The sequence below is a fragment of the Lemur catta genome, chromosome 14 (assembly GCF_020740605.2).
Source record: "Lemur catta isolate mLemCat1 chromosome 14, mLemCat1.pri, whole genome shotgun sequence".
NCBI lineage: Eukaryota > Metazoa > Chordata > Mammalia > Primates > Lemuridae > Lemur > Lemur catta.
The window spans coordinates 8,710,715-8,738,357 of NC_059141.1; the positions used below are offsets into that span (position 1 = coordinate 8,710,715).

General features: G+C 40.5%; 1 protein-coding gene and 1 long non-coding RNA gene across 2 annotated transcripts in view; one reads left to right on the forward strand and one right to left on the reverse strand.

The window, feature by feature from the left end:
* Window positions 1-7,801: 7,801 nt before the first annotated feature.
* Window positions 7,802-27,643, reverse strand: part of WDR11 (WD repeat domain 11) — a 50,849-nt gene continuing 31,007 nt past the window's right edge. The window contains exons 14-29 of the mRNA XM_045569401.1: window positions 25,871-25,979; window positions 23,483-23,607; window positions 22,639-22,786; window positions 19,758-19,864; window positions 19,240-19,354; window positions 18,688-18,859; window positions 16,946-17,054; window positions 15,975-16,037; window positions 13,853-13,918; window positions 12,931-13,108; window positions 12,202-12,297; window positions 11,548-11,713; window positions 10,638-10,735; window positions 10,046-10,191; window positions 9,247-9,326; window positions 7,802-8,778 (exon numbers count right to left, since the gene is read on the reverse strand). Coding sequence (XP_045425357.1) covers window positions 8,621-8,778; window positions 9,247-9,326; window positions 10,046-10,191; window positions 10,638-10,735; window positions 11,548-11,713; window positions 12,202-12,297; window positions 12,931-13,108; window positions 13,853-13,918; window positions 15,975-16,037; window positions 16,946-17,054; window positions 18,688-18,859; window positions 19,240-19,354; window positions 19,758-19,864; window positions 22,639-22,786; window positions 23,483-23,607; window positions 25,871-25,979 — 1,936 coding nt within the window. The 3' untranslated portion in view covers window positions 7,802-8,620. The remainder of the gene's footprint in view (window positions 8,779-9,246; window positions 9,327-10,045; window positions 10,192-10,637; window positions 10,736-11,547; window positions 11,714-12,201; window positions 12,298-12,930; window positions 13,109-13,852; window positions 13,919-15,974; window positions 16,038-16,945; window positions 17,055-18,687; window positions 18,860-19,239; window positions 19,355-19,757; window positions 19,865-22,638; window positions 22,787-23,482; window positions 23,608-25,870; window positions 25,980-27,643) is intronic.
* Window positions 11,125-21,407, forward strand: LOC123650468. The gene is made up of 3 exons (XR_006739345.1): window positions 11,125-11,168; window positions 12,500-12,578; window positions 20,497-21,407. It is a non-coding gene; the product is annotated as an uncharacterized LOC123650468 (long non-coding RNA).

Consider the following 27,643-nt stretch of genomic DNA (forward strand, 5'->3'; position numbering starts at 1 on the left):
AAAATCACCCCAAGTTGACTGTGGAACCCAGAATGTTCTCCTTTCTCTGGTTCTCAGGACAGTCACTGTTAAGTCATATTTCTCAATGTCCCTGAAAAACATAAGGCGGGGTGGTGTTTATGTGGCATTTTTAGACATGAGACCCAAACACTGCAGAGAAATGCCTGAAACTGCCCGCAGGGACTGGTCTGAGACTCTCAGTCACTCGCCATCTCCTGAGTGGGAGGAGAAGTGTCACTTTCTTGACTTATTTGAGTGGGTGCTGCGTGGCCAACCAGATGAACACGTGGAAGGAAAGAAAACTCGCAAGGCCCTTGAAGGCCAGGTGAGGCGAGGTAGCTGGGCAATCTGCTTTCTCAGTCCCTTTTAGACCTGCCATCTCATTGCATTTCAGCAGTTTCCAGAACTGTATTCTGAAAGCCCAGTGCCTTCTCTTTGCTTTTATTTTTTTTACATTTTATTTATTTCATAAGTAAACATAAACTATTATTTTTTATTATTTCAGCATTATTGTGGGGGTACAAAAGTTTAGGTTACCTATATTGCCCTTGCCCCCCAACCCCCCCACCCGAGTCAGAGCTTCAAACGTGTCCATCCCCTAGACAGTGCGCATCGCACTCATTATGTAGGTATACACGCATCCCCTCCCCCCTCCCCCCACATCTGTCTGACACCCGATTAGTGTTATTCCCAAATGTGCACTTAGGTGATGATCAGGGAAACCAATTTGCTGGTGAGTACATGTGGTGCTTATTTTTCCATTCTTGGGATACTTCACTTAGTAGAATGGGTTCCAGCTCTCTCCAGGAGAACAAAAGAGATTCTGTATCACCATTATTTCTTATAGCTGAGTAATACTCCATGGTATACATATACCACATTTTATTAATCCACTCATGTATTGATAGGCACTTGGGTTGTTTCCACATCTTTGCGATTGTGAATTGTGCTGCTATAAACATTCGGGTGCAGATGTCTTTTTCATAGAATGACTTTTGTTCTTTTGGGTAGATGCCCAATAATGGGATTGCTGGATCGAATGGTAGGTCTACTTGAATCTGTTTAAGGTTTCTCCATATTGCTTTCCACAGAAGTTGCACTAGTTCGCAGTCCCACCAGCAGTGGATGAGTGTTCCTGTCTCTCCGCATCCACGCCAACATTTATTGTTATAGGACTTTTTGATAAAGGCCATTCTCACTGGAGGTAAGTGATATCTCATTGTGGTTTTGATTTGCATTTCCCTGATGATTAGAGATGCTGAGCATTTTTTCATATGTTTGTTGGCTATTCTTCTATCTTCTTTTGAAAAATTTCTATTCATGTCCTTTGCCCACTTTTTGATAGGGTTATTGGATTCTTTCTTGCTGATTTTCCTGAGTTCTAAATAGATTCTAGTTATCAGCCCTTTATCAGATGTGTAGCATGTGAAAATTTTTTCCCATTCTGTAGGTTGTCTATTTACTCTCGTGACAGTTTCTTTGGCTGTGCAGAAGCTTTTTAATTTAATCAGGCCCCATTTATTTATTTTTGTTGTTGCTGTGATTGCCTTTGGGGTCTTCTTCATAAATTCTTTGCCTAGGCCAATGTCTATAAGAGTCTTTCCCACATTTTCTTCTAGAATTCTAATAGTTTCACACCTAAGGTTTAAGTCTGTTATCCACTGTGACTTGATTTTTGTGAGAGGTGAAAGGTGTGGGTCCTGTTTCAGTCTTCTACATGTGGCTATCCAGTTTTCCCAGCACCATTTATTGAATAAGGATTCTTTTCCCCAGAGTATGTTTTTGTCTGCTTTGTCAAAGATTAGATGACTATATGAGGATGGTTTTATATCTGGATTCTCGATTCTGCTCCACTGGTCTGTGTCGCTGTTCTTGTGCCAATACCAAGCTGTTTTAATAACCACAGCCTTGTAGTATAGTTTGAAGTCTGGTAAATTAATACCTCCCATTTTGTTCTTATTGCTTAAAATTGCTTTTGCTACACGGGGTCTTCTCTGGTTCCATACAAAGCGTAAAATTATTTTTCTATATCTGTGAAAAATGATGTTGGTGATTTAATAGGGATTGCATTGAGTCTGTAGATCACTTTGGGCAGTATAGACATTTTAGCAATGTTGATTCTTCCGATTCATGAGCATGGTATGGTTTTCCACTTGTTTACGTGCTCTGCAGTTTCCTTCCTCAGTGTTTCATAGTTCTCCCTGTAGAGGTCTTTTACCTCTTAGTTAGATGTATTCCTAGGTACTTTATTTTCTTTGTTGCTATTGTGAAGTTCTCTTTGCTTTTAACACATTGACTGCCACACTAAAAATATTTTTTCCTTGGGGCCACAGTCTTTTATTATGAAAATAGAATAAAAACTTCAAAAACAAAATGATCTTTTCTAATTTAATGAAAAATTTGTTATTTTTTATTGTTTTCTCTGTGTGAGTAACATGCAACTTGAAAAATAGTTCTTGCATCTCCCAAGGTGAAGAGACACATGAGTTACATATGCTTGACAAGGCTCCGAGCCCCAAACTAGCGTGAGTTAAATATAATTCACGTGGCAGTTAATGTGTTAAAGCAGCAGCCAAGTGTAAAGTGGAATTGATTAAAATTGCCATCACAGTCAGGCTCCCTGAGAAACAGCCCCATGGGCTAGAACATTCTCACTTGTCTGTCATGCCTGCCTGGCACTCTTGTGTTGCATCAGCACAATTCCAAGTCTGTGTCTGATGCTTTACTGCAACCACGTATTGCGGCTGAGAATGAAACATCACAGGGAATCACAGCTCAGGATTCACTGAAACATAACACCATCCTCATGCAAGACGAAGGCTCAGGAAATAAACAGGTGAGAGAGGAATTGTTTTCTTAATCAAGGTCTATTACGTTGAGACTTTCTGATTAGGTGTGTGTGGGAGGGACAAGAAGTTTGTACAGATCTGCTCTGATACCTACTTTGAAAGAACAGGATGTCCTGCTACCACCTCCAAAGCTGTGGGAAGACCCACAGCAAGCCTTTGGTGAGCCATGCCACCTTTGGCAGAACAATTCATCAGCGAAAGAGCAGGAAAAAGGTAACAGTGAGTGACAGGCAGGAAATGGCTCCGACAAGCCCAGCCAAGAGGAAGCACCTAGCACTGGGCCCTCCTCCTGAGAACTCCCTCCTCCCGGCTCCCACTCCCCACTAGGTTCTGTGGCCAGGGAAGGGCTGAGGCCCTGAGCAGCAGCTCCTGTGGGGGCTGGCACAGGAGGGGCTGCTGCCCTGAAGTCATTCTCAGCCTCATTCCTGATGCCAGCCACTTGTTTCACCCGCTGAAGCCGTCTTGCTAATACATCAATAACAATGTTTTTTTTTTTTTTTTGAGACAGAGTCTCACTTTGTTGCCCGGGCTAGAGTGAGTGCCGTGGCATCAGCCTAGCTCACAGCAACCTCAGACTCCTGGGCTTAAGCGATCCTACTGCCTCAGCCTCCCGAGTAGCTGGGACTACAGGCATGAGCCACCATGCCCGGCTAATTTTTTTGTATATATATTTTTAGTTGGCCAGATAATTTCTTTCTACTTTTAGTAGAGACGGGGTCTCACTCTTGCTCAGGCTGGTCTCGAACTCCTGACCTCGAGCGATCCACCCGCCTCGGCCTCCCAGAGCTAGGATTACAGGCGTGAGCCACCGCGCCCGGCCAATAACAATGTTTTTAAAGATCCTTCATGAAAAGATCTGCTGACATTCAGAAAGGCTGAATGTGAAAAATGATTCATACTTTTCAGCTACTGATTTCTAATGCTTAATAGAGGCGGCACAGCACAGTTCCAGCTCTGTGCCCATACCACCACCAGGGAGGGGGATCCCGTGTCCTGTTTAGAAAGGGACTCGCAGCTTTATCTTGACACAGGCTTGGTCTCTGTCTTGCTGTGAGAGTATGAACAGCTACACCAGCCAGCTGGCTGACACGGATCCAGGCTCTCGCCGTGTCTGCCGCCCGGGGTTCCTCCCCAGCTGCTGTGCCTGGTTCCTCTTCCTTCCCACAGTCGGGCAATGCCTCATTACCTATTCGATGGCCGCAAACTCAAAGAATATTTATTTTTCAAAATGTACTACTCAGGAACAAGATTTCTTCTTTCTCCTCTCTGGTTACTAAGTTCAGCATAGTTGATGGTGGTTATGAACTCAATGTGTCTCCCCAAAATCCTATCTTGAAGCCTTACCCCGCAATGTGATGGTTTTGGAGGTCTGGCCTTTGGAGGTGATCAGGTTCAGATCGGGTTCAGACTGGGTCCTGAGGGCTTGACCCTCACAATGGGATCAGCGCCCTTATAAGAGGAAGACAGGTCTCGCTCATTTCATGTGCACACACAGAGGAAAGGCCACACGAGGACAGCACAACGGTGGTGCCCTACAAACAGGAAGTTCCTCACCAGGAACAAGTCTGTAAGCACCTTGATCTTGGACTTCCAGCCTCCAGCACTGTGAGAAAAAAATGTCTGTTGTTTAAGCCACCCACCCACTCTGTGCTATTTGGTTATAGCAGTCCAAGCTAAGACAATCGGTGAATAAATAAAATACATCTGGACAATCATTTTAAGTAATAAACAACGTAAAGAGAGCTGTGTTTTCCCATGGCCTTTAGAAAGTCTAATGTAACCTGCCCAGCCAAAGAAAGGGTAGTAAAGTAACCAGGTAGAACACAAATGATGGATCCTGGATTTCTTCTAGAACTGTTAGCCAAGGCCCTGACCTAGGAACAGCATTCCTAGGACATTCCTCTCCATGGAGCTCAGTTCCTTGGCAGAGGGGATCACACTGTTTCATTTCTTTTTTGTTTTTATATTCCTACAGCTTATTTTTTTATTTCAGCATATTATGGGGGTACAAAAGTTTAGGTTACATATATTGCCCTTGCCCCCCGCCCCCCACCCCGAGTCAGAGCTTCAAGCATGTCCATTCCCCAGAGAGTGCACATCGCACTCATTATGTAGGTATACTCCCATCCCCTCCCCCCTCCCCCCACATCTGTCTGACACCCGATTAGTGTTATTCCCAAATGTGCACTTAGGTGATGATCAGGGAAACCAATTTGCTGGTGAGTACATATGGTGCTTATTTTTCCATTCTTGGGATACTTCACTTAGTAGAATGGGTTCCAGCTCCCTCCAGAACAAAAGAGATTCTATATCACTGTTATTTCTTATAGCTGAGTAATACTCCATGGTATACATGTACCACATTTTATTAATCCACTCATGTATTGATAGGCACTTGGGTTGTTTCCACATCTTTGCGATTGTGAATTGTGCTGCTATAAACATTCGGGTGCAGATGTCTTTTTCATAGAATGACTTTTGTTCTTTTGGGTAGATGCCCAATAATGGGATTGCTGGATTGAATGATAGGTCTACTTGAATCTGTTTAAGGTTTCTCCATATTGCTTTCCACAGAGGTTGCACTAGTTTGCAGTCCCACCAGCAGTGGATGAGTGTTCCTGTCTCTCCACATTCACGCCAACATTTATTGTTATAGGACTTTATGATAAAGGCCATTCTCACTGGAGGTAAGTGATATCTCATTGTGGTTTTGATTTGCATTTCCCTGATGATTAGAGATGCTGAGCATTTTTTCATTGTTTGTTGGCCATTCTTCTATCTTCTTTTGAAAAATTTCTATTCATGTCCTTTGCCCACTTTTTGATAGGGTTATTGGATTCTTTCTTGCTGATTTTCCTGAGTTCTAAATAGATTCTAGTTATCAGCCCTTTATCAGATGTGTAGCATGTGAAATTTTTTTCCCATTCTGTAGGTTGTCTGTTTGCTCTTGTGACTGTTTCTTTGGCTGTGCAGAAGCTTTTTAATTTAATCGGGTCCCATTTATTTATTTTTGTTGTTGCTGTGATTGCCTTTGGGGTCTTCTTCATAAATTCTTTGCCTAGGCCAATGTCTATAAGAGTCTTTCCCACATTTTCTTCTAGAATTCTAATAGTTTCACACCTAAGGTTTAAGTCTGTTATCCACTGTGACTTGATTTTTGTGAGAGGTGAAAGGTGTGGGTCCTGTTTCAGTCTTCTACATGTGGCTATCCAGTTTTCCCAGCACCATTTATTGAATAAGGATTCTTTTCCCCAGAGTATGTTTTTGTCTGCTTTGTCAAAGATTAGATGGCTATATGAGGATGGTTTTATATCTGGATTCTCGATTCTGCTCCACTGGTCTGTGTCGCTGTTCTTGTGCCAATACCAAGCTGTTTTAATAACCACAGCCTTGTAGTATAGTTTGAAGTCTGGTAAATTAATACCTGCCATTTTGTTCTTATTGCCTAAAAGGGCTTTTGCTAAACAGGGTCTTCTCTGGTTCCATACAAAGCGTAAAATTATTTTTCTATATCTGTGAAAAATGATGTTGGTGATTTAATAGGGATTGCATTGAATCTGTAGATCACTTTGGGTAGCACAGACATTTTAGCAATGTTGATTCTTCTGATCCATGAGCATGGTATGGTTTTCCAGCTGTTTTGTTTACGTGCTCTGCAGTTTCCTTCCTCAGTGTTTCATAGTTCTCCCTGTAGAGGTCTTTTACCTCCTTAGTTAAATATATTCCTAGGTATTTTATTTTCTTTGTTGCTATTGTGAAGGGTATTGAGTCCTTAATTTGGTTCTCTATTACTGGCATATATGGTACCTGGTACCTACCCGCAGGCTAGGCTGTGGACCCCCAAAATGGTGGCTGCCTGCCTGCAGATCGCCAGCACTGGGGGTGAATGTTCAGGGGGTGGCAGGTGCTGGATCCAGGGGCTGTGTCATCAAGATGCCCTCTTGTCTCCTTTATGTCACCCTCCCACAATCTGACGCCCATTCAGCAAGAGCTCTTTCTCTTTCTGATCCACCCTGAGCGGGCCTAATAGCCCGCAGTGGTTTCCAGGTTAGAGTCCCCTAATTAGTTTTCACCTCCGTCAAATCTAGACCCGCTGAGTGGTAGAGGCAATTTACCTGTCTCCTAACTGCCTCCAGCGGTAGCCCAGACCAGTCCCTCCCCTGCTAGGCACATCCTAGCACAGAGCTCGGGAGTTCAAGATGCTTCCCACTAATGTCTCCTCTCCACAGAGCCCCACATCTCCCGCAGTGATTTTGCACTGACTTCAGGCAGATCCCTGTCTCAGTAAGTGTGGAGGCCAGTGGGGAAGCAAGATGTTCTCCTGTGGGACTGATCCCACCTCACTCACTGGTGAGGTGGGCACAGCCGTCCCATGCTTTACTCTCTATTGTTTGTCTCACATGCTCCAGATTTTCGCGATCTTATCTCCTGTTCACCTTATCTTTTTCTTGCTTTTTGTGTACCATGCTGATTCTCCGTGGATTCACAACGTTGTTCTTGCACGGGAGAGATCCACTCGCATTGTAACAGGTCGAGATCTATGCCTTCCTCTCTGGGAGCACGAATCCAGGAGGTTACCTCAACTCTGCCATCTTTTCTCTCCACACTGTTTAATTTCTAAGAGTAGGAAAAGGTTATGAGTCTCCCTAAAGGTCCTGCCTCCTGGCAGGTGTCAGGCTATGCGTCACCTGCAGGCCCAGGAGGGGAAAGACGGGAATGCTCATTCCCTTGCCTCCGGAAGCCCTGCATGATCCGAGTTCCCACTCAGGACTCAGAGGTAGACTTGCCCAGGGTGCAGGAGTTAGTCCTGCTCTGTGCTGCACTGCGCAATTCTCCGTGCAGGTTTCTCTGGACACGGAAGGAACAGCCGGACTGCAGGGATGGGCAGCCAGGTGACCCGAGGGGACTGCACATCACCTGACCTCATGCATGGCAACGCAGAGAACACAGGCCTGGATGGCATTTTCATTTTATCATTTTGTAAGTAAGTTATAGGCATTTACATTCTTAGCAATAATTTATAATAGTTACATCTTATATATTTCAGCTATTAGAAGACCACAAAGAAAATTAAAGTACAAAGACAGACTTCAAAAATGAGGTGACTGTTCTGCATCACAGAAGGGGTTAAAATCCAAAATGCCAAAGAGCTCACCTACTGGAACTAAACATGAAGCTTGAACCTCCCTATGAGCTTATGAGCCTGAAATTACAACATTTAGAAACTGCCTCAAACCAAGGAATCAACAGTCCTGTGTTTTCATGGTGAGAAAACAAAAAGTGCTTTGGTAAGCTATCTTTAATGGTTAAACATTTCTGCCCTGTTTGTATCTTGAATGATTGTATATAAACACAGGCACAGTACACATCTGAGAATAGGTCTCACAAATTTCTTTTACTGTAGGTTTCTCAAACATGTTTAAATTTAGTCAATGAGAAAAGTGATTCAGTCTATTGAATTTTAAGTTCAAAAAAATTAAAAGTATTTCCAGGGACTCCTCTTAATGTTCTCTTCCCCAAAGTATAACATGTTCTGCACTTTCACAATCTGAAGCAGTCATATTTTCTCTGAGATCAATGCAGGACAAGAACTTGCTCCTAATGCAGACGCCTGTATGCTGTTGTGCACGTCTGGCTTCAGAAAGGTGGTGAAAAGCTCACAAGGACCCCGTCTTCCTCATCATCAGTCTGGACTGCGATGGTGACCACAGCCAGACCAGTGCCCCCAGCCACCTGCCTCCGAGGTTGGAGTCCCTGGCAATATTAGCCTGTCACTCTTCGGTCGGTTCTTTCTTCGGGGACTCAAGCTCCTTCAACAAATCTTTGCCAGCTCCTCCAGCTTTCGAAGCAAAAAGAACTGCTCCCTGTTTAAAACCGAGGTTCTTCAAACTTCGGGCATAATCTGCAAATATAGCAGCGGTGAGTTTCTGTAAACCCCAGTTAAGGAAAAGAAGAGCACAGGGGGTTGTGACTGGGCTCACACAGGCTCCCAGGGGCAGGGAAGAAGAGCAAGCTCTGCAGGGCTGCCCGGGAGGGACCTGGTGTTCACGGGGGCACAGCACAGGGGGACGCAGACACCTCTGTGCTGGGGGAGGGCGATTCCTGGCCACCGGAGGCCGTGTCTCAGTCTGTAACAAACCATCCTTCGCACCAGCTGGGTCCTGTTCCCCTCCACCCCAGACCCAGCTGGTGCCAGCGATGCAGCCCCTACCTTTCAATTCCTACTCGTCCCAGGTCTCCCTCTTTCCTGGCTTTGGGGAATCAGAACATGGATCTTTCTCAGTATAATAAGTAAAATAACTAAAGTTCCTGCCCAGGCAGTAAAACTAAGAGGAATTTCCAAACCCACGCATGCCATTTTCTTCCTCTTCACCATAAATGACTTTGCAAAGGATATCTGTGTCCTCAGTGACCTCAAAGGCACCGTACTTGAGACAGGCTTCCACAAACAAGGCTGCTCTATCAAAGTATCTCATGCTGCTCAACGGAACAAAGTAAGAGTTATGCATCGTGATTTATGTCATTTGAGGGTAGAACCACCTAATGGTATATTACACATTTTCCCTGGAAACCTGAGTATTGCAAAAGTTACCCTAGCAGCTTTCTAAGCTGTGGTTTATGTTTTAAAAAACAAAAAGAAGGGGTGAATGAATAGTCATGTCCCTCATCACAAGCTTTTTAAAAATTAATACTTAAAAAAATTGTGAAGTAGTTCAAGTACACAGAAATCTACAGAGGCATAAGTATGCATGTACCCACTGTCCAGATTTAACAAATAATCTTTTTTCATATTTGCCTCAACCTATCTCCCTTAGTTTTAAATAATAAAATGTCCCATAATAAGTGATGGGTATTTCTCTTGAAGGCTGCCAGAGGGGACATCTCCAGCTGGCCATGCCTCTGTTACCCTTCCTCCTGCTCTCGGGACTTCCTCTCAGTTGCTCTATTCAAAGCTGAATCATCTGCAATTCTCTGAAGACTTCTTTTAAATTCTTTTTAAATAGGTACCTGTTAGGTCTGACCAGTATATTGTTATGAAAACATCACAGCTCTTACACCAAATGAAGAATGAATGGATGTGAACAGCTCCTGTCACTCTGCCATCGAGTACTACCGTCCACCTGCTAGAGCCTCAAGACAGCGTGAAGCGGTTAGTCCCGGGAAGCCTGAGCAGCACGGGGGCACGTGGGGCATACCTGTGCAGCGTCTCTGCCACGCTGTAAAAGCAGCCCAGAGAGAGAAGGACCAGGAGGGCCTTTGACTTCTGATTGACTTGTGGAGAACAAAGGTGGTCAACCCACCGCTTTAGGACATCAGTGCACTCTTCAGAATTTAGACGGACCTGAAAAAGATGCCCATGTTAAAAACAAAAACATCCTGCACTCTGTAAAGAAAAACATCATTCATTCGAAGTGAGCTCTATTCCCATGAAACAAATACTAGGCTTTGCTTGACTAACACACTGCCCTGAAACCATGAATAGCAGTGATAACGACCTGGGCCTGCCTGCAGGACCTAGGAACCCGGCAACCTCGGGGCTGTAGTCTGGACTCGGACCCCAGCAGGGAGAGAAGGCAGCTGCTTTCATTGAATGGCTACCAATGTGAGCTCCATTTTTCAGTAAGAAATGCAATTTACACTCATAAAGCATAGAAAGAGGATAAGAGTTGTAAAAAAAAATTTGCAAAGCAGGCTTTGCAGGCCAAAGAATGCTTCCAAGACACGAGCCAAAAGGTCAAGACTGAACTCTCTATCCCAAAGTTGAAGGCACCTGCTGGGATCACCTACCTTCGCGAGCCACGCTGCCCGATTCCACTCGCCGTACGTCTGCAGGTAGCGGCAGGCGTCCGCAGCTTTATCTATCAGGCAGAGCAACTGGACGCCCTCTAGGAGACAAAACAGAAGCCCCTAAAATGACGCTGCAGCTCTTTCTTTGACATGCCATTAAAAATGAAAATTACCACTTGATTTCATCTAGTCTTGTATATTTTATACCTACTGGAGACATTCTTGACTTGAATTTTAGGATCAAATATGAGGAGTTCTGCACTGTCACCACTCAGGATAGGAATAAAATACAGTCCAGAGGATAAACAGCAAAACATGTCTTACTCACAGACTTTATTGTTCTAGTTGGCCTGGGATTATCCAATTTATGCCTACTGTCTTGGAAATTCTTTTTTTTTTTTTTTTAAAGAAACAAGGTATCACTCTGTCTCCCAGGCTGGAGTGCAGTGGTGCGATCATAGCTCAGTTACCTCAAGCTCCTGGGCTCAAGTGATCCTCCTGCTTCAGTTTCCCAAGTAGCTGGGACTACAGGTAGGTGCTGCTATGCCTGGCTAATTTTTAAAAAAAATTTTTTATAGAGAGGGGTGTCTTACTATGTTGCCCAGACTGGTCTTGAACTCTTGGCCTCAAGTGACACTCCTGCCTCAGCCTCCAAAAGTGCAGAGATTACAGGTATGAGCTACCCTGCCCAGCTGTCTTGGCAATTATTAATACTGCCCCCTTTCATTCTTAAAGTGTTCTGGTTTAGATGATTACAGACATCTTATAAATAGCTAACAATAGTTTTTCCATTTTTCTTCAGTGTATATAAAAAAGAAAGAAATGTCCCTAATAATCAAATACTGGGCCGGGAACAGGTCTGATTTTTCCAGCGTATTGACACATATACCCACAAAGTGTACTGCCTTACCTGCCAGCTTGCCATTGGCAATCATATTAGTTGCCACCAACTTAATAGTGCTCTGAGAGGGGCCTGATGAGGTGACAGTGGTGACCAAACAGGCTTTCAGTGAATCACAATAATAATGCTGGTTATCTGCACTTGTTTCCAATAGCAACTGCACAGCTCTGTCTGTCTAATAAGAGAAACAGTTTTTCTAATTATGAGAACATTTTCCTCCAATATAACCTTTTAAAATTCATAATGTGGAACAAGATGTTTATTTTCAAATAATGCTCTTGAATGTTTTGTTTACATATACAAAAACTGAACAAAAGTACAACACAACTTCTTTGAAATAAACATAAAATCAGAGGCTGCTGTATCCAGGTGCTCAAGTAACTGCCTATTTTAGCTCTGCATCAGTCAATTGAGAGACATAGAAACAAAACAAAAGAAATAGGTAGGCTTCATTTGACATTATGGAAGCCTAAATTACAAGCTGGTTAGCCATGTTTTTACTTTCTTATGAGGTTTACTGGTATTATTTTGAAAGAAAGCCTAAATCTACAGGAAGGAGATACATTTAGGAGGGAAATATTATGATACACACACACTACTCTGCTCTGAAATACTAATTAGCAACTTCATGCAACATGAAAAGAGTTATGAAAACTGACATACTTGACCCAAGAGTAGTAGCTGGTCTGTACATTTCCTTGTATGATCATAAGTTGACCGTTTTACTTCCTGTAGATTGACCCTTTCCAGTTGAAATTTCTAGAATAGGAAAAAAAGGAAAATTAAGCCTGGATTATAAGACTCTTGAATTATTTAAATATTACTATACTTCAGGTCATTTTAATAAATACTACTGTGACTGCTGGGGTTACTAGGTAATCAACTTTAGAGAAATCTAAGAATCTGAAAAGAAATAATGTTAAAATGCATTACTATTGTATGCATGTCTGCCTACTTACAGAAACCGGCACTTGAGTAAAACCGGATGAGAAAACCCTACGTGAGCTGATGTAGTCTGCTGTTCTGCTGGAGGTTAAAAGGTAAATTATAAAATAAAATTATGAAGCTACCTTTATATATTTCAAATAGTAAATTCAACCCAAGTGAATAAAATATTTTACAGAAAATGAATAAGAGAATCAAAATGAACCTAAGTTTAAAAATTTAAGACAAAAATTAAGACCATTTAATAAAATTTTAATGTATATTAAAAACACAGTTAAATGTTATGTTCTCTTGAATAAGACCCTTTTTATGCAAATGCACCAAGGGGCATATTTCTGTATTGTGGACATTACCTTAGTTTGAAAGCTTCCCAAGTGTAAGATACTTACAAAGACGTAAGTAATCCAGATGATAGCTTTAAAGGTTTTAATATATAAAGTATGATACCTGAAAATAGGCATTTTCACAGAGCACATCGTAACATATATCTAGTGGGTTGCTCAATTTGTCCCGAGGAGGAGCTTCTTTGGTAGCTGTCGTGCTTGCTGACTTTTCCTGGGACAAGCTGTGCAGGTAGTGGGCAGCGACAGTCCAGAAGTGCAGCTCCGACTCATCACCATAGAGCCTGAGAAGCAGGTAACCAAAATCAGGACTGCACCCACACAGCACACCTGGGCCCAGACGGGGCTTGCTAGAGTAGCTGCAGTACTGGGGACACGGTGCTGTCCTATCTGGGGCCTGGCCGGGTGAAAGGGGAGAGGCAGCAAGTTCTCCAGCCCTGCTACTGGGTATCCAACAACACAGGGGCCTGACTGCACAGGCCCCCTTCAGACCCCAATGACTCTGTTCTGTGTGAAGATCAATTGTTTACCTGGTTTGCCATTAGCACACCTTTCAATTTGGGCCATAGTTTCACATAAGGAGGAAGTTCTTCTGGGATAACTGGCTAGATTCGGTGTGAAAGTAATTTGCTATTTATTCTCTGGGGAGCAGAGGAAAAGGTCCTTTTTATAATTGACAACTCTACTGTACTGTGAGGAAGTACAGGTTATTGATTCTAAATACAAATTATTGTATATTTAAATCCATGCCATTTGTATCTGTATCTTTAAAACACATATGTTAAAAAGCTGTTTGTAGAAGGGAGCCATTTCAATAGAGAAGGCCTAGATCTCACATTTAAAATGTAATTTGATTTTTTTCCCCTGTTTGTATTACTACTTTCAAAATTATTTTTAGTCAAATCTAAAGGATGAACTGATATATTTTTCTAAAAATCTAAGAGTCTGTCCGTAACAAAAACTCATAAGAGTAATGACTTAACTTGAAATTCTCTGTTTCTTACACAGAACGCTACCAACGATCTTACCTTGAAACAAGCAGGCACCTCTGCAGGAGAGTGAATTCTGGATCAAGCAAGAGTTTCTTTATGTCACTGCAGGCAGGAATCCAGACAAATGTTAAGATAAAAGTTTAGAATCAAATAATACAGCAAGGAAAGAAATCAATATACTCTTGAAATGGAAAATTCCAGTCAAAGAACATGTTTAGAACTTATAAAAGTTCTTTGCCATGACTCTGAAATTACAAAAGTTTAAGGGGGCTGAGAGTGTGCATCTAGGCTTGGAGAAATACCTGTCAACCACCACAGGGGGCTGTAGGGCTCTGATTCCAGTTTATAGGCTTGCAACAGTTCAACCCACTTTTTTAAAAAAATAAACAGGTGCCCAACTATTGCAACAAGAATGCCACTGTTGATAAAATCATTTTGCTAATCATCAGGAACAGTATATACTTTAGAGAAGATAACATTCAGAATTTATTCTGAAACTATTCCAAAAATAAAGCATTTAAGGAAGAATGGCTAGTGGTTTTATAAATTAATAATTTTAAAATAGCCAAATATCAAATATCCATAAATCAGGGAAGATAGTCTTTAAATCTATAGTTTGCCATTTAAACATAAATGTTAATGTTTGGATAGGGAAAACAACAAAGTAATTACTTTGAATTTGCCATCAACAAAACATTCTATTACGCTTAGTTTGTTAAAGATTATTTGTGGCAGATTCTATATTACAAATGTGTTATTTTACAAAGAAGTCTTTGTGGACCTATGGTTTTCTCCTTCCTTTGCAATATTATTCCTCATACATTCTTTTAAATGCTCCTGGCTCTAGGGAGCATCTTCATTTCTCAGCCAGAATTGTGCACACCCAGCACCTGACACAGAGAACCCATGTTAGAGCAGGAGACTAGGAGACAGGGCTGAGACCAGACGCAGGGGCTTGAAGAGTGGGTGCAGGTGTTAAACAACCTCAGGCAGAAGCTAACTGAGGGGCTGATAACCAAAGGCAAGAACCAGCTTCAACTGGCTTGTCAGTTATCTCTGTCATCTTAGGTGAACTCTGGCTAATTAAAATGTCATTTACATTGTAGTTTCAAAATTTCTCCACCCTTGAAATCACCATGACAGTTCCGAGATAAGCATCTAAAGCATAAAAATGGAGGGGATCCAATTCTAGGAATTGCTACCCAAATTCTATTAATAAGTAAAAGCCAACCCCTTACCCTTAAATATTCCTCCCCTCAATTAGTAAGACTTCAAAAGACCAAAAACCATTTCCTCCCGGTGCAGCTGCTCTCTTTCTAGCTTGCCTGCTCGCTCTCCTTAGAGTGTACTTTTGCTTTCAATAAAAGCTGTCGGTCGGGCGCGGTGGCTCACACCTGTAATCCTAGCACTCTGGGAGGCCGAGGCAGGCGGATCGTTTGAGCTCAGGAGTTCAAGACCAGCCTGAGCAGGAGCGAGACCCCCTGTCTACTTAGAATAGAGGGAGATTACATGGACAGCTAGAATATATATAGAGAGATTGGCTGGGCATGGTGGCGCATGCCTGTGGTCCCAGCTACTCAGGAGACTGAGGCAGGAGCATTGCCTGAGCCCGGGAGTTTGAGGTTGCTGTGAGCTAGACTGACACCACAGCACTCTAGCCCGGGCAACAGAGTGAGACTCTGTCTTAAAACAAAAAGCTGTCACTTGCTTGGCTTACATGGTGCATCCTGAAATTCTTTTCTCCTGATGATCACCATGAACCTGGAAAAACCTCCTCTCAGAGGCTGGTAACAGTTTTAGAAATAGGAAGCAGACACAGAAGAATCACCCTGAGTGTGTCCCCCAGCTTAAGGCTTCACGGGGGATTTGTGGTGCAGGCGGCTGAGCTATGAGGATGCTCACATTACAGTGTCGAGTCCTGCCCTGATGGGAGACCAGAGCACTAGAACTTGGGAAGACAGATGCTCTGTCACTGTGACTAAGTGTTTTCTCTACAAAACAACGATTCTGAAGGGAAGCAAACCTCTGCAAAGAGAATGCTCTCTTCTTGGGCCACTAATATTTCCTAAAACATAACTTACTTAATTTTAAAAACTCCAATTTTATTATATTTTTCTTTCTCACATCCTTATCTACTAACAAAACAGAGAGTGCTTACTTGGACAGTGAATTCAGCTGCTCCTGAAGGAGATTCTTTATTTCTTTGTTTTCTGGATAATCACTGTACAGAGAAGATTTTGAATGAGTTTATTGTTTCTTCACTTAAAACCACTCATTTCTTCACCAGAAAAAAAAGTTGTATTAATATAGAAATAGGCTCATTTGTCTTGGTTATATAGACCAAAAAGCAAAAATTTACCCAAGGCCCCTCCAATCATCTTTAATGTCTGTTTTCATCTTCTTGAGTCAAAAACAAAGAAATGGGTAAAGAAAGCCTCTTTGGCTTTCAAAAAACCAGATAATTTATTAGGAGGCTCTGAAAAGCATCAGGTTTAGATTCCTTTCAATAAAGAATCCAGCAATGACTAAGGGAACTTGCTCATGCTGCTCCGCAGCGCGGACACTTGCTTCTCTGAGGAGACAGTTCTTGGAGCACAGACAGCTCAGGGCACTGTCTTTAAATCCCCCACCCCATGCCCACCTGTGCATTCCACACAGCAGAAGTTCAGTACTCTTTGTGGATTTGATTAATAACCACCACTAATAATAGTTTCTGTGAATTTTTTTGCAATGAGGCAGACACTGAGCTTCATATAACATAATATACCCCTGAAGCAGGCCCACTAATGTTGCTTTTAAGAGGAATTAACCTCTCCCAAATTCCGCCTGGTCTCCATCGACCCTCTTCACATACATCCTTTTCCTTATCATGGCAGGTCCATGCTCAGATCACAAGAAAAACCACACAGCCACCTGAGAGCAACACAGGCACTGCAGCTCCTCGCTGACCTCCACCTCCACCAAGGCCCCAGAGGAATGGAAGTGAGGGGCAGACTGGAGGTTCTTTCAGTGTCTCTGCCTTAGGGTCCATTCCCTTTAAACCCTGGAGTATAGGCCATGGCTGACTTTCATGGGTGTCCTTCAACTCTAAGTAAATTATGAAAGAAAAACAAAAATGGAAAAGCTTACACACAAGAAATGTCCAAAGAATACTGTCCACTCCAAGGCTGGTGTAATAAGAAGGCTTTTAAGGCAAGGGCGGCCCTTGGAACAAGGAGATACGGGCACCACACAGGCTCTACACCAAAAAAAAAAAAAAAAAGGGTTGCTTTTTTTAAATAATATAAAGTTTTATACTAACGGTGAAGCTTCAGCTATAAACTGTATACAGAGTAGTCAGCAGAGAGCCACATGAATACTTTTTCAATTGAAAATTTTCTAAAATATACATAAAGCTAAAATATTTCTGCTGAAAATCTATCCTCTAAATTGAGAGGGCAATTCAATTTATTTTGTAATAGATGTAAAATACCAACTGGATTTCAAAGATTGAGTACTAAAAAAACGTAAAATATCTCATCAGTGATTTTTAATACTCATTATATGGTGAAAAGATAAAATTTTGGATATACTAGCTTAAGTAAAATTTTAATTCAAATCTTTTTCATTTGTTTCTTTTTCCTCTTTAAAATGTAGATACTAGAAAATTTAAACTTATATATGTGGGTCACATTTCTATTGGATAGCTCTGCTTTAGAAAACTTCATTCTATGTAGTTAAATAAAAATTAAATCATACATAAAATATTTTATGTGGACTTTTTAAAATAAAATTCAGAAAGTGGTTGGGAATGTTTCTAATATTACCTTTTTCACACTCAAGACTTTTAATATTGATTCAATAAAATCATTTAAAATGCAGCCCACATTCAACAGTCCTCTGTTATTCCCCAAATATCCTGACAGCTATATTCTTTTCAAAAATCTAGGGTCCAGCCCAGGCTCCTGTATGGCATTGTCATGTCTCTTTAGTCTCCTCTAATCTAGAGCAGTCCTCCTACTTCTTTGTTTTTGGTCTTACACTACATTTCCATTTTTGAAGAATCCTGGCCAGCTGTTGTGGAAAATGCCCTACCTTCTGGTTTGTCTGTTTTCTGAGGATCAGATTCAGGGTGGACATTTTTGGCAGAAACTGCACACAAGGGATGTTGTGTACTACTCAGTGCATCGCATCAGAAGGAACGTGTTAGTTGTCTGGTTACAGGAAACACTAAATCTGATCATCTAGTTAAAGGGGTACTCATCAGAGTTCTCTCTTGTCAGGGCACTTTCCCTCCCTGTAGAATTGGTAACGTGGGGGAGATACTGGCAGACTGAATTTACTATCCTCAAACATCCTTTTACCGAATGATTTACATCCACAAATGGTCCTTGCTTGAATCAAATATTGCATCAAGGGTTGCCAACTGGTGATTCTCTAATTCTGTCATTCTTTCTGCATTTGTCAACTGGCATTCTTCTGGACACTCAAGCTTTTCTTTCTTGCTCACTCCCTTTTTTCTCTCTGACTACTACTATGGAATGATAGATTTTTTGTGTGCTGAACACTTACAGCAATACCATTATTCTTTATAATGCACAGGCTGCCTGACATTTAGCAGGGGAAGTCTCTCAAAACCAGTTTGTCCCCTTATGCCAGGTCCTCCTTGGTTTTCCAATTACTTCCTCGAGTTCTGGTACCACAAGAGCTCTTGTAGCCTCATCCTGCACCTTTTCTGCCTCTGTCCTATAATAAAGGAACAGGTTCCTTTTTCCAAGGAACCCTGGCTCTTTTTAGTCAGGAAATGGAATTTATAAACCAAAATCTGGGTGCTACATGTGCTCATAAAAGGCAGGGGGGGTTCAAAGCCCCCTATCATTAAAATTCCATACCGGTTAACTCTTGCTCATCCATTCTAAAACATGTGGACTTCATAGACATCTCCAGGACTCTGATGCACCCGTCATCTGATGCCAAGATCACTTTATCTGACGTACACCAGTCCACGTCCAATATCCGAAAGGTCACATTTCTGCCACTTCTTAAACTGCTCACCATCTGAACCTTCAAGAGTGAATTTGGTTGTCATTTTCAGACAGAAAGAAGATTTTTATCATTGTGGATTAAATGGTTAAGGAAGACTGCCTGTGGCAAAGGCCCAGTGCAAGTTTAGAAGCGAATAGCCTTTGAAAATCTATCTTCCACATGTAGACCACAGTTTAAAGGTCTCAAAGACAGTGGTAACACATGAAAATAAATAAATAAATCTGTTGAGCTGTTACCTCCAGAGCAGAAATACTATAAAGTAAAAATGCTAAAAAGAAAATAATTTGTTGTAAGAAACTTGACAAATCCATTATATAGTTTTCATTTCTAAATCAGAAAGAAGGGGGAAAAAGCTAGCCAGTTTCATTTACATTTTATCCTCATGGCACCGGGCCTACCTCTTTAGTATCCCACACTTCAGCGCCATCATTGTACATTGCTATTAACTTTTGGTTTCCTTTACCAGGAGCAAAACGGATCTTCTTCACCCAACTTCGGTGTGTAGGTATTCCTCTGAGAACAAAAACAAACACACCAATACAATGTCGAGTAATAGCTAGTCACCAAAAACTATGTCCAATGTTTTTCTCTATTTCCATTTCTGACAGGTCTGATGATGGGAGAACCACTTTCCTTTCTGGGATAGGGAGCTGCATCTGACAGAAAGGACCTGCCCTCTAATGTCAGCTAGAATAATGTCCCAGGACTTCTGCATGGGCCACCTGCAGATAAGGGTCTCCTATGAACGATCAAGAGCTTGGCTCAGGACCCTTCCTCCCAAGGGCAGGTGATAAAGGACCCATGTTTACTAATTCTGCTTGCCAAGTTACAAGCCTCCAATGAAACCGTATCAACAGGTTATCTTTTCCTTTTTTTCTTTTTAACTAAATAACAAGATTTCATTCTTGGGTCATACCTGGATACTCTGCCTTTCAAATCCCAAAAGTTTAAATTTCCATCCATATCTCCAAGTACCAATGTATCACCTTTCCAAGCGATGCATGTAATACTACCCATACTTCCCTAGAAAATAGCAACAAACACACATAAATTTCACTACTAATAAGTTGTCATAACAGAGAAATATTTTTACTTAATGACCATAATGAAATAATAAGGATCTTTTAATAAAACTTAATTATAAAGGGTTTTGCTTTAGTAAGAATGCCATCAAATCCTGAAACACTGACTTCAGACACTAAAAGGGCCACAAAGCTTATCAATTTCAACTGTGAAGAAACAGGAGACTACAATTAGATAGACATCAAGTCATATGAAGTAGATTTATAGAGAAAGGATGTCTTTTGAGGAAGAAATGCCTTAGGGAAAAAAGAAGAAAAAAACAGAAGTAAAAAAAGCCTTTTCAGAGAACTGAATCTAAGTTCTCTTTCACTGCAAAGCAGTGCTCCCCAACTTTTCTGGCCCCAGGGATCAGTTTCGTAGAAGACAATTTTTCCATGGACTGGGGGCGGGAGGGGTGTCATGGGGAGGGCATGGTGCAGAGCTCAGGTGGTGATATGTGGCCCATTTTCTAATGGGTCACAGACTGGTACCGGACCACAGCCTGGGGTTGGGGACCACAGTAAATACATTCCAAGAGAAACTTAAAGCTATTTCATAACTAATTATGCAGTAATTTTTCTATTGGAAAACAGGATCCAGAGCTTCACTGATACCTATGGAAACTTCTGGAATGAAGATGAAGAGATGCTCTTTTGTGTACAATTTCAATGCACAGAAAGCTCTGCGTAGAAGTTACATACAGAAATGCAAATATAAAAATTTAGATTGTAATAAATCTAACTTGGAGAAAGAGAAGAACTTACAGTTCTAACAGACGCCCAGAGGCAGCGTCATGGAGAACTTAGCAGCCTGGGCTCTGGAATCGGGCTGCCTGGGCTTGAATCCCAGCTTGACCATCTAGACTGGCATATGATTTGGGGCATGTTCACTTAACCTTTCTGTGCCTTGGACTTATCATCCATAAAGCAGGGTAAGTTCATGAAACTTGAGGAGTTGCTATTAATAGTGTTAGTAAATTTATAAAGGTAAAGGCCTTAAAGCAATGCCTCTCATACAGTCAATACATGTTAGCTATTAAATAATATTACTGCTCAATTACTTCTCTATTAAAAGAAATTTTGTTTTTGCATTTGTTAAATATAAAAATTCACATGGCATCCATGGTAAGAAGTAGAAAAGCTCCAATGGTTTGACAAATTGACCATTAATAGACTGGCATACACACCAAATATTGCATATATTCTACTGGCATTCAACAAACAGAAGAAAAAGTGAATTAAAAAATCAATATTATAATACATTCAATAATAAAAACATACTAAATAAATGAAATTCTGTATAATATGAAGGAACACTCCAAGATCTTATTTCTATTTTCCTGGCCACGCTAACAGAATGCTTAATCAAGACTTTGCCTTTAAACTGACTTCTGAAACTAGGTCACAAAAGACATTGATTGCAGTTTCCGGCCGGGCACGGTGGCTCACACCTGTAATCCTAGCACTCTGGGAGGCCGAGGCGGGTGGATCGTTCAAGGTCAGGAGTTCATGACCACCCTGAGCAAGAGCAAGACCTCGTCTCTACTAAAAATAGAAAGAAATTATCTGGCCAACTAAAATATATATAGAAAAAAAAATTAGCCGGGCATGGTGGCGCATGCCTGTAGTCCCAGCTACCCGGGAGGCTGAGGCAGTAGGATCGCTTAAGCCCAGGAGTCTGAGGTTGCTGTGAGCTAGGCTGATGCCACGGCACTCACTCTAGCCCGGGCAACAAAGTGAGACTCTGTCTCAAAAAAAAAAAAAAAAAGACATTGCAGTTTCCTTCTTGCTTTCCCTTGGATCACTCGCTCTGGGAGGAGCCAGCTGTCATGTCATGGGGACCCTCAAGCAGCCTCACGGAGAGGTCCACATGAGGAAGAACTAAGACCTCTCACCAACGCCAGCATTAATTTGCAATCAGCATGTGAGTGAGCCATCCTGGAAGCAGATCGTCCTGCCCCACTGAACTTGAAATGACTTCAGCAGCAGCCAACATCTTGACTGCAACTTCGTGAGACCCCAAGCCACCGATAAAATATGGGGTTGGCATTCCATTTTTAGGTGGCAATTTTAAATAAATATACATATTTTTAAAAAATCCCTTCATGCCTCTATTTAACCATTATAGTAGTCTTTATTAGTTTAAAATTTCTTTCCTTAGTCCATCTATTAAAAACAACTTGTGAAATGCATGCTGACACAAATTATTAACTACAAAACTTTAGTCACAGAATTCCACAATGCCACAGAAAGAATTTATATGAGTTAGTAAATATTAATAATACCATTACACTTACAACCTGATTACTATTATCCAAAAATAATACTAGAGTGTAAGTCAAATCCTTCAGGGTAATGCCTGAAATGGAAAGAGGACAGATACTGAAGTCAGACAGACCTGAGTTTAAAACACTGCTCTGCCACACAGTTAAGCTGGGTAACCTTGGGAAACTTACTTACTCTCCCTCAGTTTCATTACAAGTAAAATGGAAGTAATTCCTCATGGATTATTATGGGAATAAAAATGAACAGCAGACAGTAAATATTTAATCAAAATAGTTATAATGTTATTCTCTAGTGGTAAGGAACAAGTTTAATCAATGATAATATCTCCTTATATTGACATTAAGCTTTTCTGAAGAAGCTTTCCAACTCAACTCTGCCTTCACTGCACATGGAAGCAACACCATCTTTAGTAAGAACCCTTGATGAAGATGAATCAAGGGTTAGACTCACATCTGGCGGAATCCGAGCACTGTCCTTCACTGAGTTTCCTTCAACAGTGAGATGATAAACTTGGCCGTCATTATCAGTAAATACAAAATGTTCCCGGGCAGAGATGTTCTGACTGAGTTCAGATTTACTTTCTGCCTCCTGCAACAAGCTTTGGGATAGACAAAAATAAGATACAGATAGTACTTTTCCCTCAGGTGACACCCATGATTAATTAACTCTCCCAAAGTACAGATGAATTAACAGGAGGTCCAAAACCATTAAAAAATGTCTGAAACTAATCTTTGCCCAGTTAATAATGGGAAAACACAAACCACTCCCAAATAGTCATACCATGAGAGAAAGTTCACCCCACACAGAGGAAAACGATGGTCTAAACTTAAGGAAAAGAAACCTGTTAGCTGTTTCTGCTGTGCAGCTCTCCTCCACAGAAGAGAGGCCTTGCCTATCATTGCTTCCGAAGCTTTCGTTTGTAAAACGGGTATGAATGGGGATAGAACGTAAGTGTAGAATTCCCAGTACATTTTCCTGGGCGTGTATCAATGATAATATGATCTGTTTGTATGCTTATGCTACGTTCATTTGAATTTCAGAAGCTGCAGTTTATGGGCCAGGACGCTGAGAAAAATTATATTCACTAATAGATGCTAATGGGTGGATGATACTGCATACGCTATTGACCACATACACTAAGCAATACAGTACAATAACAAACTAACTTTTCAGTAATCTGGGTATAAAGCAGAGTCCAACTTTCTACCACAGATATCTTCAGATGACACCTGTCAGGTTCTCAGACGTGATACGCATAGTACAAATCACAGAGGCAGGAAACACTGTACTGTACCTGATCACAGATGACTCAACAATACTTAGCTCTGTGTCCGAGACTACAGTCTGGCGGGCCATAGCCTCTCGAGTAGCAAGTTGTTTCTTTCTCAGGCTCTTCAAGTTGTGAGATGGTGACCACTCCTGTGAAGCACAAACAGACAAACCTAGAAGTGCCAGGTTACCTTCTGTCCAAGAATCCTTCCAACAGCTGGGCATACTCACCATTGCCCAGCATCATTCATTATTTACTGTACATGAATCTACAATTTGTTCTTTAGATTTTACCTATTTATAGAAATGCATTTTAATTAGAGCTTAGGGTAAAAAAGTTTACTGGCAAATTTACAAAAGGTCTGACATTTTGATGCTTTCTTTTTTACAAAATGAAGGCAATGAATTCAATTATAGTATCTCCTATTCCCCACCTCCTTCCCTAGCCCTTACATGCAGAGTGAGACAATCATGCTCCTCCAACCAGGGTGCCTTTATCCTCCATCGGTCAACCCAAGACCACTTGCTTTATTTATTTATTCTTTTCTATTTCACCTGTTCTAACGCCTTTAATCTAGAACCCTCTTATATGTGTAAGTTCTTAACACATTCATTATTTCACATGCACATATTTCTAATTTACACAACTAGTACTGTGTTATATATCTCATCCTGTTTCTTACACTTTTCACTGTTTTTAATGTATTTAAGTCCTTTCCCTATTGTTTCTGCATGCTGTATACCATGCCATGGGAGAATGGACCAATTTTTAATGTTTGTTCTCTGAGCAAAACACACCCAGATTGCCTCCAAACTCCCATGATATCAAGTAACACTACAGTCAATATCTTTGCAAAAGTTTGTTCATGACCAGGAGCTCACCATACACAGAAGATGCCTAAGTTTGTCTAAGTGCTGCCAGTGTGTCAGTCTACAGAATGGCTGCATTGGTCAACATCCCTAACAACTGCACACAAAGGTTCCCATTCTTTATATTCTACCCACACTTCACACTGTGTGGTTTTCCAATTTTTGTTAGTCTAAAAGGTATATCCATATCATGGTTATTTCACTTTGAACATCTCTGAAAATTGATGACTTTGAACATTTCTTTATATGCTTGTTCGCCTTTTATTTCTCTGCCATTCATTAACTGTTGCTATACTTTGTCCATTTTCCCACTGGGCTTCTGGTTTTTTCATTGTGGATTTGTAAAACTTCCTTGTTAATTTTAGACATTGGGAAATTCCTTTCCCCAAACTGTCTTCTGTATTTAAATTTTACAATAGCATCCTTCATCAAATGGAAAGCATTACTCTTGATTAATCAAATACACTAAAATATTTTTGCCTTTTAGTTTGAGCTTGTGATGTTCTCTCCTGCTCCCAGGTCACAAAAATCTTATTTTGTTATATTAAATTTTATAGCTTTACTTTTTTATATTTAGGTCCTTAATATTGTACAGTTCACTTTTTCTTATGGTATTAGGTAGGGATCCAGTATTTTTCTCATAAAGTGAGACAGTTTTCACAATGCTGTCCACTAAATAGCCTGTCCTTCCCCTTTGATTTGTGTGCTATTTTTCTTTTTTTCTTTTTTGTTTAGGGATGGGGTCTTGCTATGTTGCCCCAGTTGGCCTCAAACTCCTGGCCCCAGGCAATCCTCCCACCTCAGCCTCTGTGTGCTACTTTACTGTGTATTAAGTTCCCAAATATTCATGAGTCTGTTTCTGAGCTCTTTACTATGTTGGTCAAATTCCTGTTCTTATGTCAGTGCGACACTGATTTTATTTCCATGGTTTTAAATAGCCTGTCCTTCCCCTTTGATTTGTGTGCTATTTTTCTTTTTTTCTTTTTTGTTTAGGGATGGGGTCTTGCTATGTTGCCCCAGTTGGCCTCAAACTCCTGGCCCCAGGCAATCCTCCCACCTCAGCCTCTGTGTGCTACTTTACTGTGTATTAAGTTCCCAAATATTCATGAGTCTGTTTCTGAGCTCTTTACTATGTTGGTCAAATTCCTGTTCTTATGTCAGTGCGACACTGATTTTATTTCCATGGTTTTACAATCTGTACTAATATCAGGTAGGATGGGCCTCAACTCCACCTGTACCTCCCACATTTACTCCTTTTTCAAGGGTGACTTAGCTATTTATGACTCTTCTTCTTTCACAAACTTCTTATAATATGTTTATCATGTTCTCAAAATATCTGAATGAAATTGGAATTAGAATTGCACTAGTGTAATATTAGGTTGACCCATCCAAGAAAATAAGGGCTATCTCCATTTATTTAGATAATTTTCTCTGAACACATATTTCTAACAAGAAAATACATGGCAGTAATGATTTTAATTCAAGCTAAATAAAAACACTCATCATATATATCTAAATATTTACTTCTTAAACTGTAACTTACCAAAGCAGTTATTGCAGGGAAGTTTTTGGACATTTCTCTAAGAAGGGTACAAGTCCTAACATCCCATAACTCCAAGGGTTTATCTTTGAATACAACTGCTAAATACTGCCTAAAATAAACAAAATTACTAAATAAGCCTCTTTTTACAAAAATTTCACCATGAATTAGTATAAATAAAAAGTTCAGTAAATTGAAAAACTCAGATGACACATTCTAAACACAGTCATTGAGCCCCTATGATCAATAGTCATAAGAAGGTAAAGCTCCAAGATGACCTTTGAGAGCCCATAAAGACTCACACAATGAGGCAAGGAGTCTGGCTCAGTAGAAATAGTGGCATGGGTTCAAATCCTGGTGCCACAACTATGTCAACCCTCCTAGGGCTCATTTGCTCATCTGTGGCATGAGAATAACATCACCTACCTCAGTGGGTTGGTATGCAGGTTATAGTGAAAATTAAATGACAAAGTATGGAAAATTTCTATCATTCTACAATAATAGGTATTTAACAAATGCCACCTTCTTTATTCATTTTCTGTCAGAAAGTACTGAATGAGGTGAAGGAGTGCGATTCAACAAACACGAATTCAGCCCTGACCGCTCAGTAACCACTGTGAGGAACTAAAATGTTATCAAAAAATGATGGACATTGAGGAAATACGACAGAGTACACAGTGTATCAAAGGACTGAGATTCTTCCACTCAGGACCACATGTGCCACTTGACAACTATGTGGCTTCAGATAAGATATGTAACCTTTTTTAACTTCATTCTACTTCTGTTTAAAATGGTGTTAATAATACTTGCCATGCCTACCTCACAAAATGCTGATTTTTTTTTTAAAAAGGACAGAACACAGGAAAAAATTTTATAAACCATGATGGATTATATAAATATAATATATTACATCGTTTACTGTATTTAATATAAAAGCATATAAAGGCATGTACATAAATAACTAATATAAGGCAAAATGTGATAAGAGCTATAAAGATTCACTGGGAAAGAGGAGATTAATTTTGACAACAGGGAAATGGCATTCCAGGCAGAGTTATGAATACAACAAATGACAAAGACAGAAAAGGACTGTGTGTTTGAGGAACATGCTACCTGAAAGGCAGAGTATGTGAGAGCAATCATGAGAAAGAAGACTAAAATGTGTCTTTTTGATCATATAAAAGACCTTAAATGCCATGGGCTATGTAGGAGTTTATTTTACAGAGACTAGTAAATCACTGAGGGTTTTGAAGTAGGGGCTGATGTGATCAGTTGTTTTAGATGTATTAATTTAGCAGGCATGTGTGAAGTCTGACTGGAAATAGAAGAGACTGGAGTCCCAACTGTCTGAGCAATTCTCAAACTTTTTAGTCTCAGGTCTCCTTTATACTCTTAAAAATTACTGAAGACCTTAAAAGAACTTTTGATTATATGGGTTATGGCAATTAATATTTTGCATATTAGAAATTAAACTTAATAAATTAAAAATATATTAATTCATTTAAAATTTTAAAAAGTATAAAACAATTAGCAAGATGGTAGATTTAAACACAAGTCATATTGATAATTATACCAAATATGAATAATTTAAACATTATAATTAAAAAGCTGAGACTGCCAGACCAAATGGAAAAACAGAACCCAATCATATGCTGTCTACAATACACTAACTTTAAATATAAAGACACTGATAGGTTGTAAGTAAAAGGATGGAAAAATTGATACCATGAAAACATTAATCAAAAGAAAGCTGGAGTGGCTATACTAATATCAGAC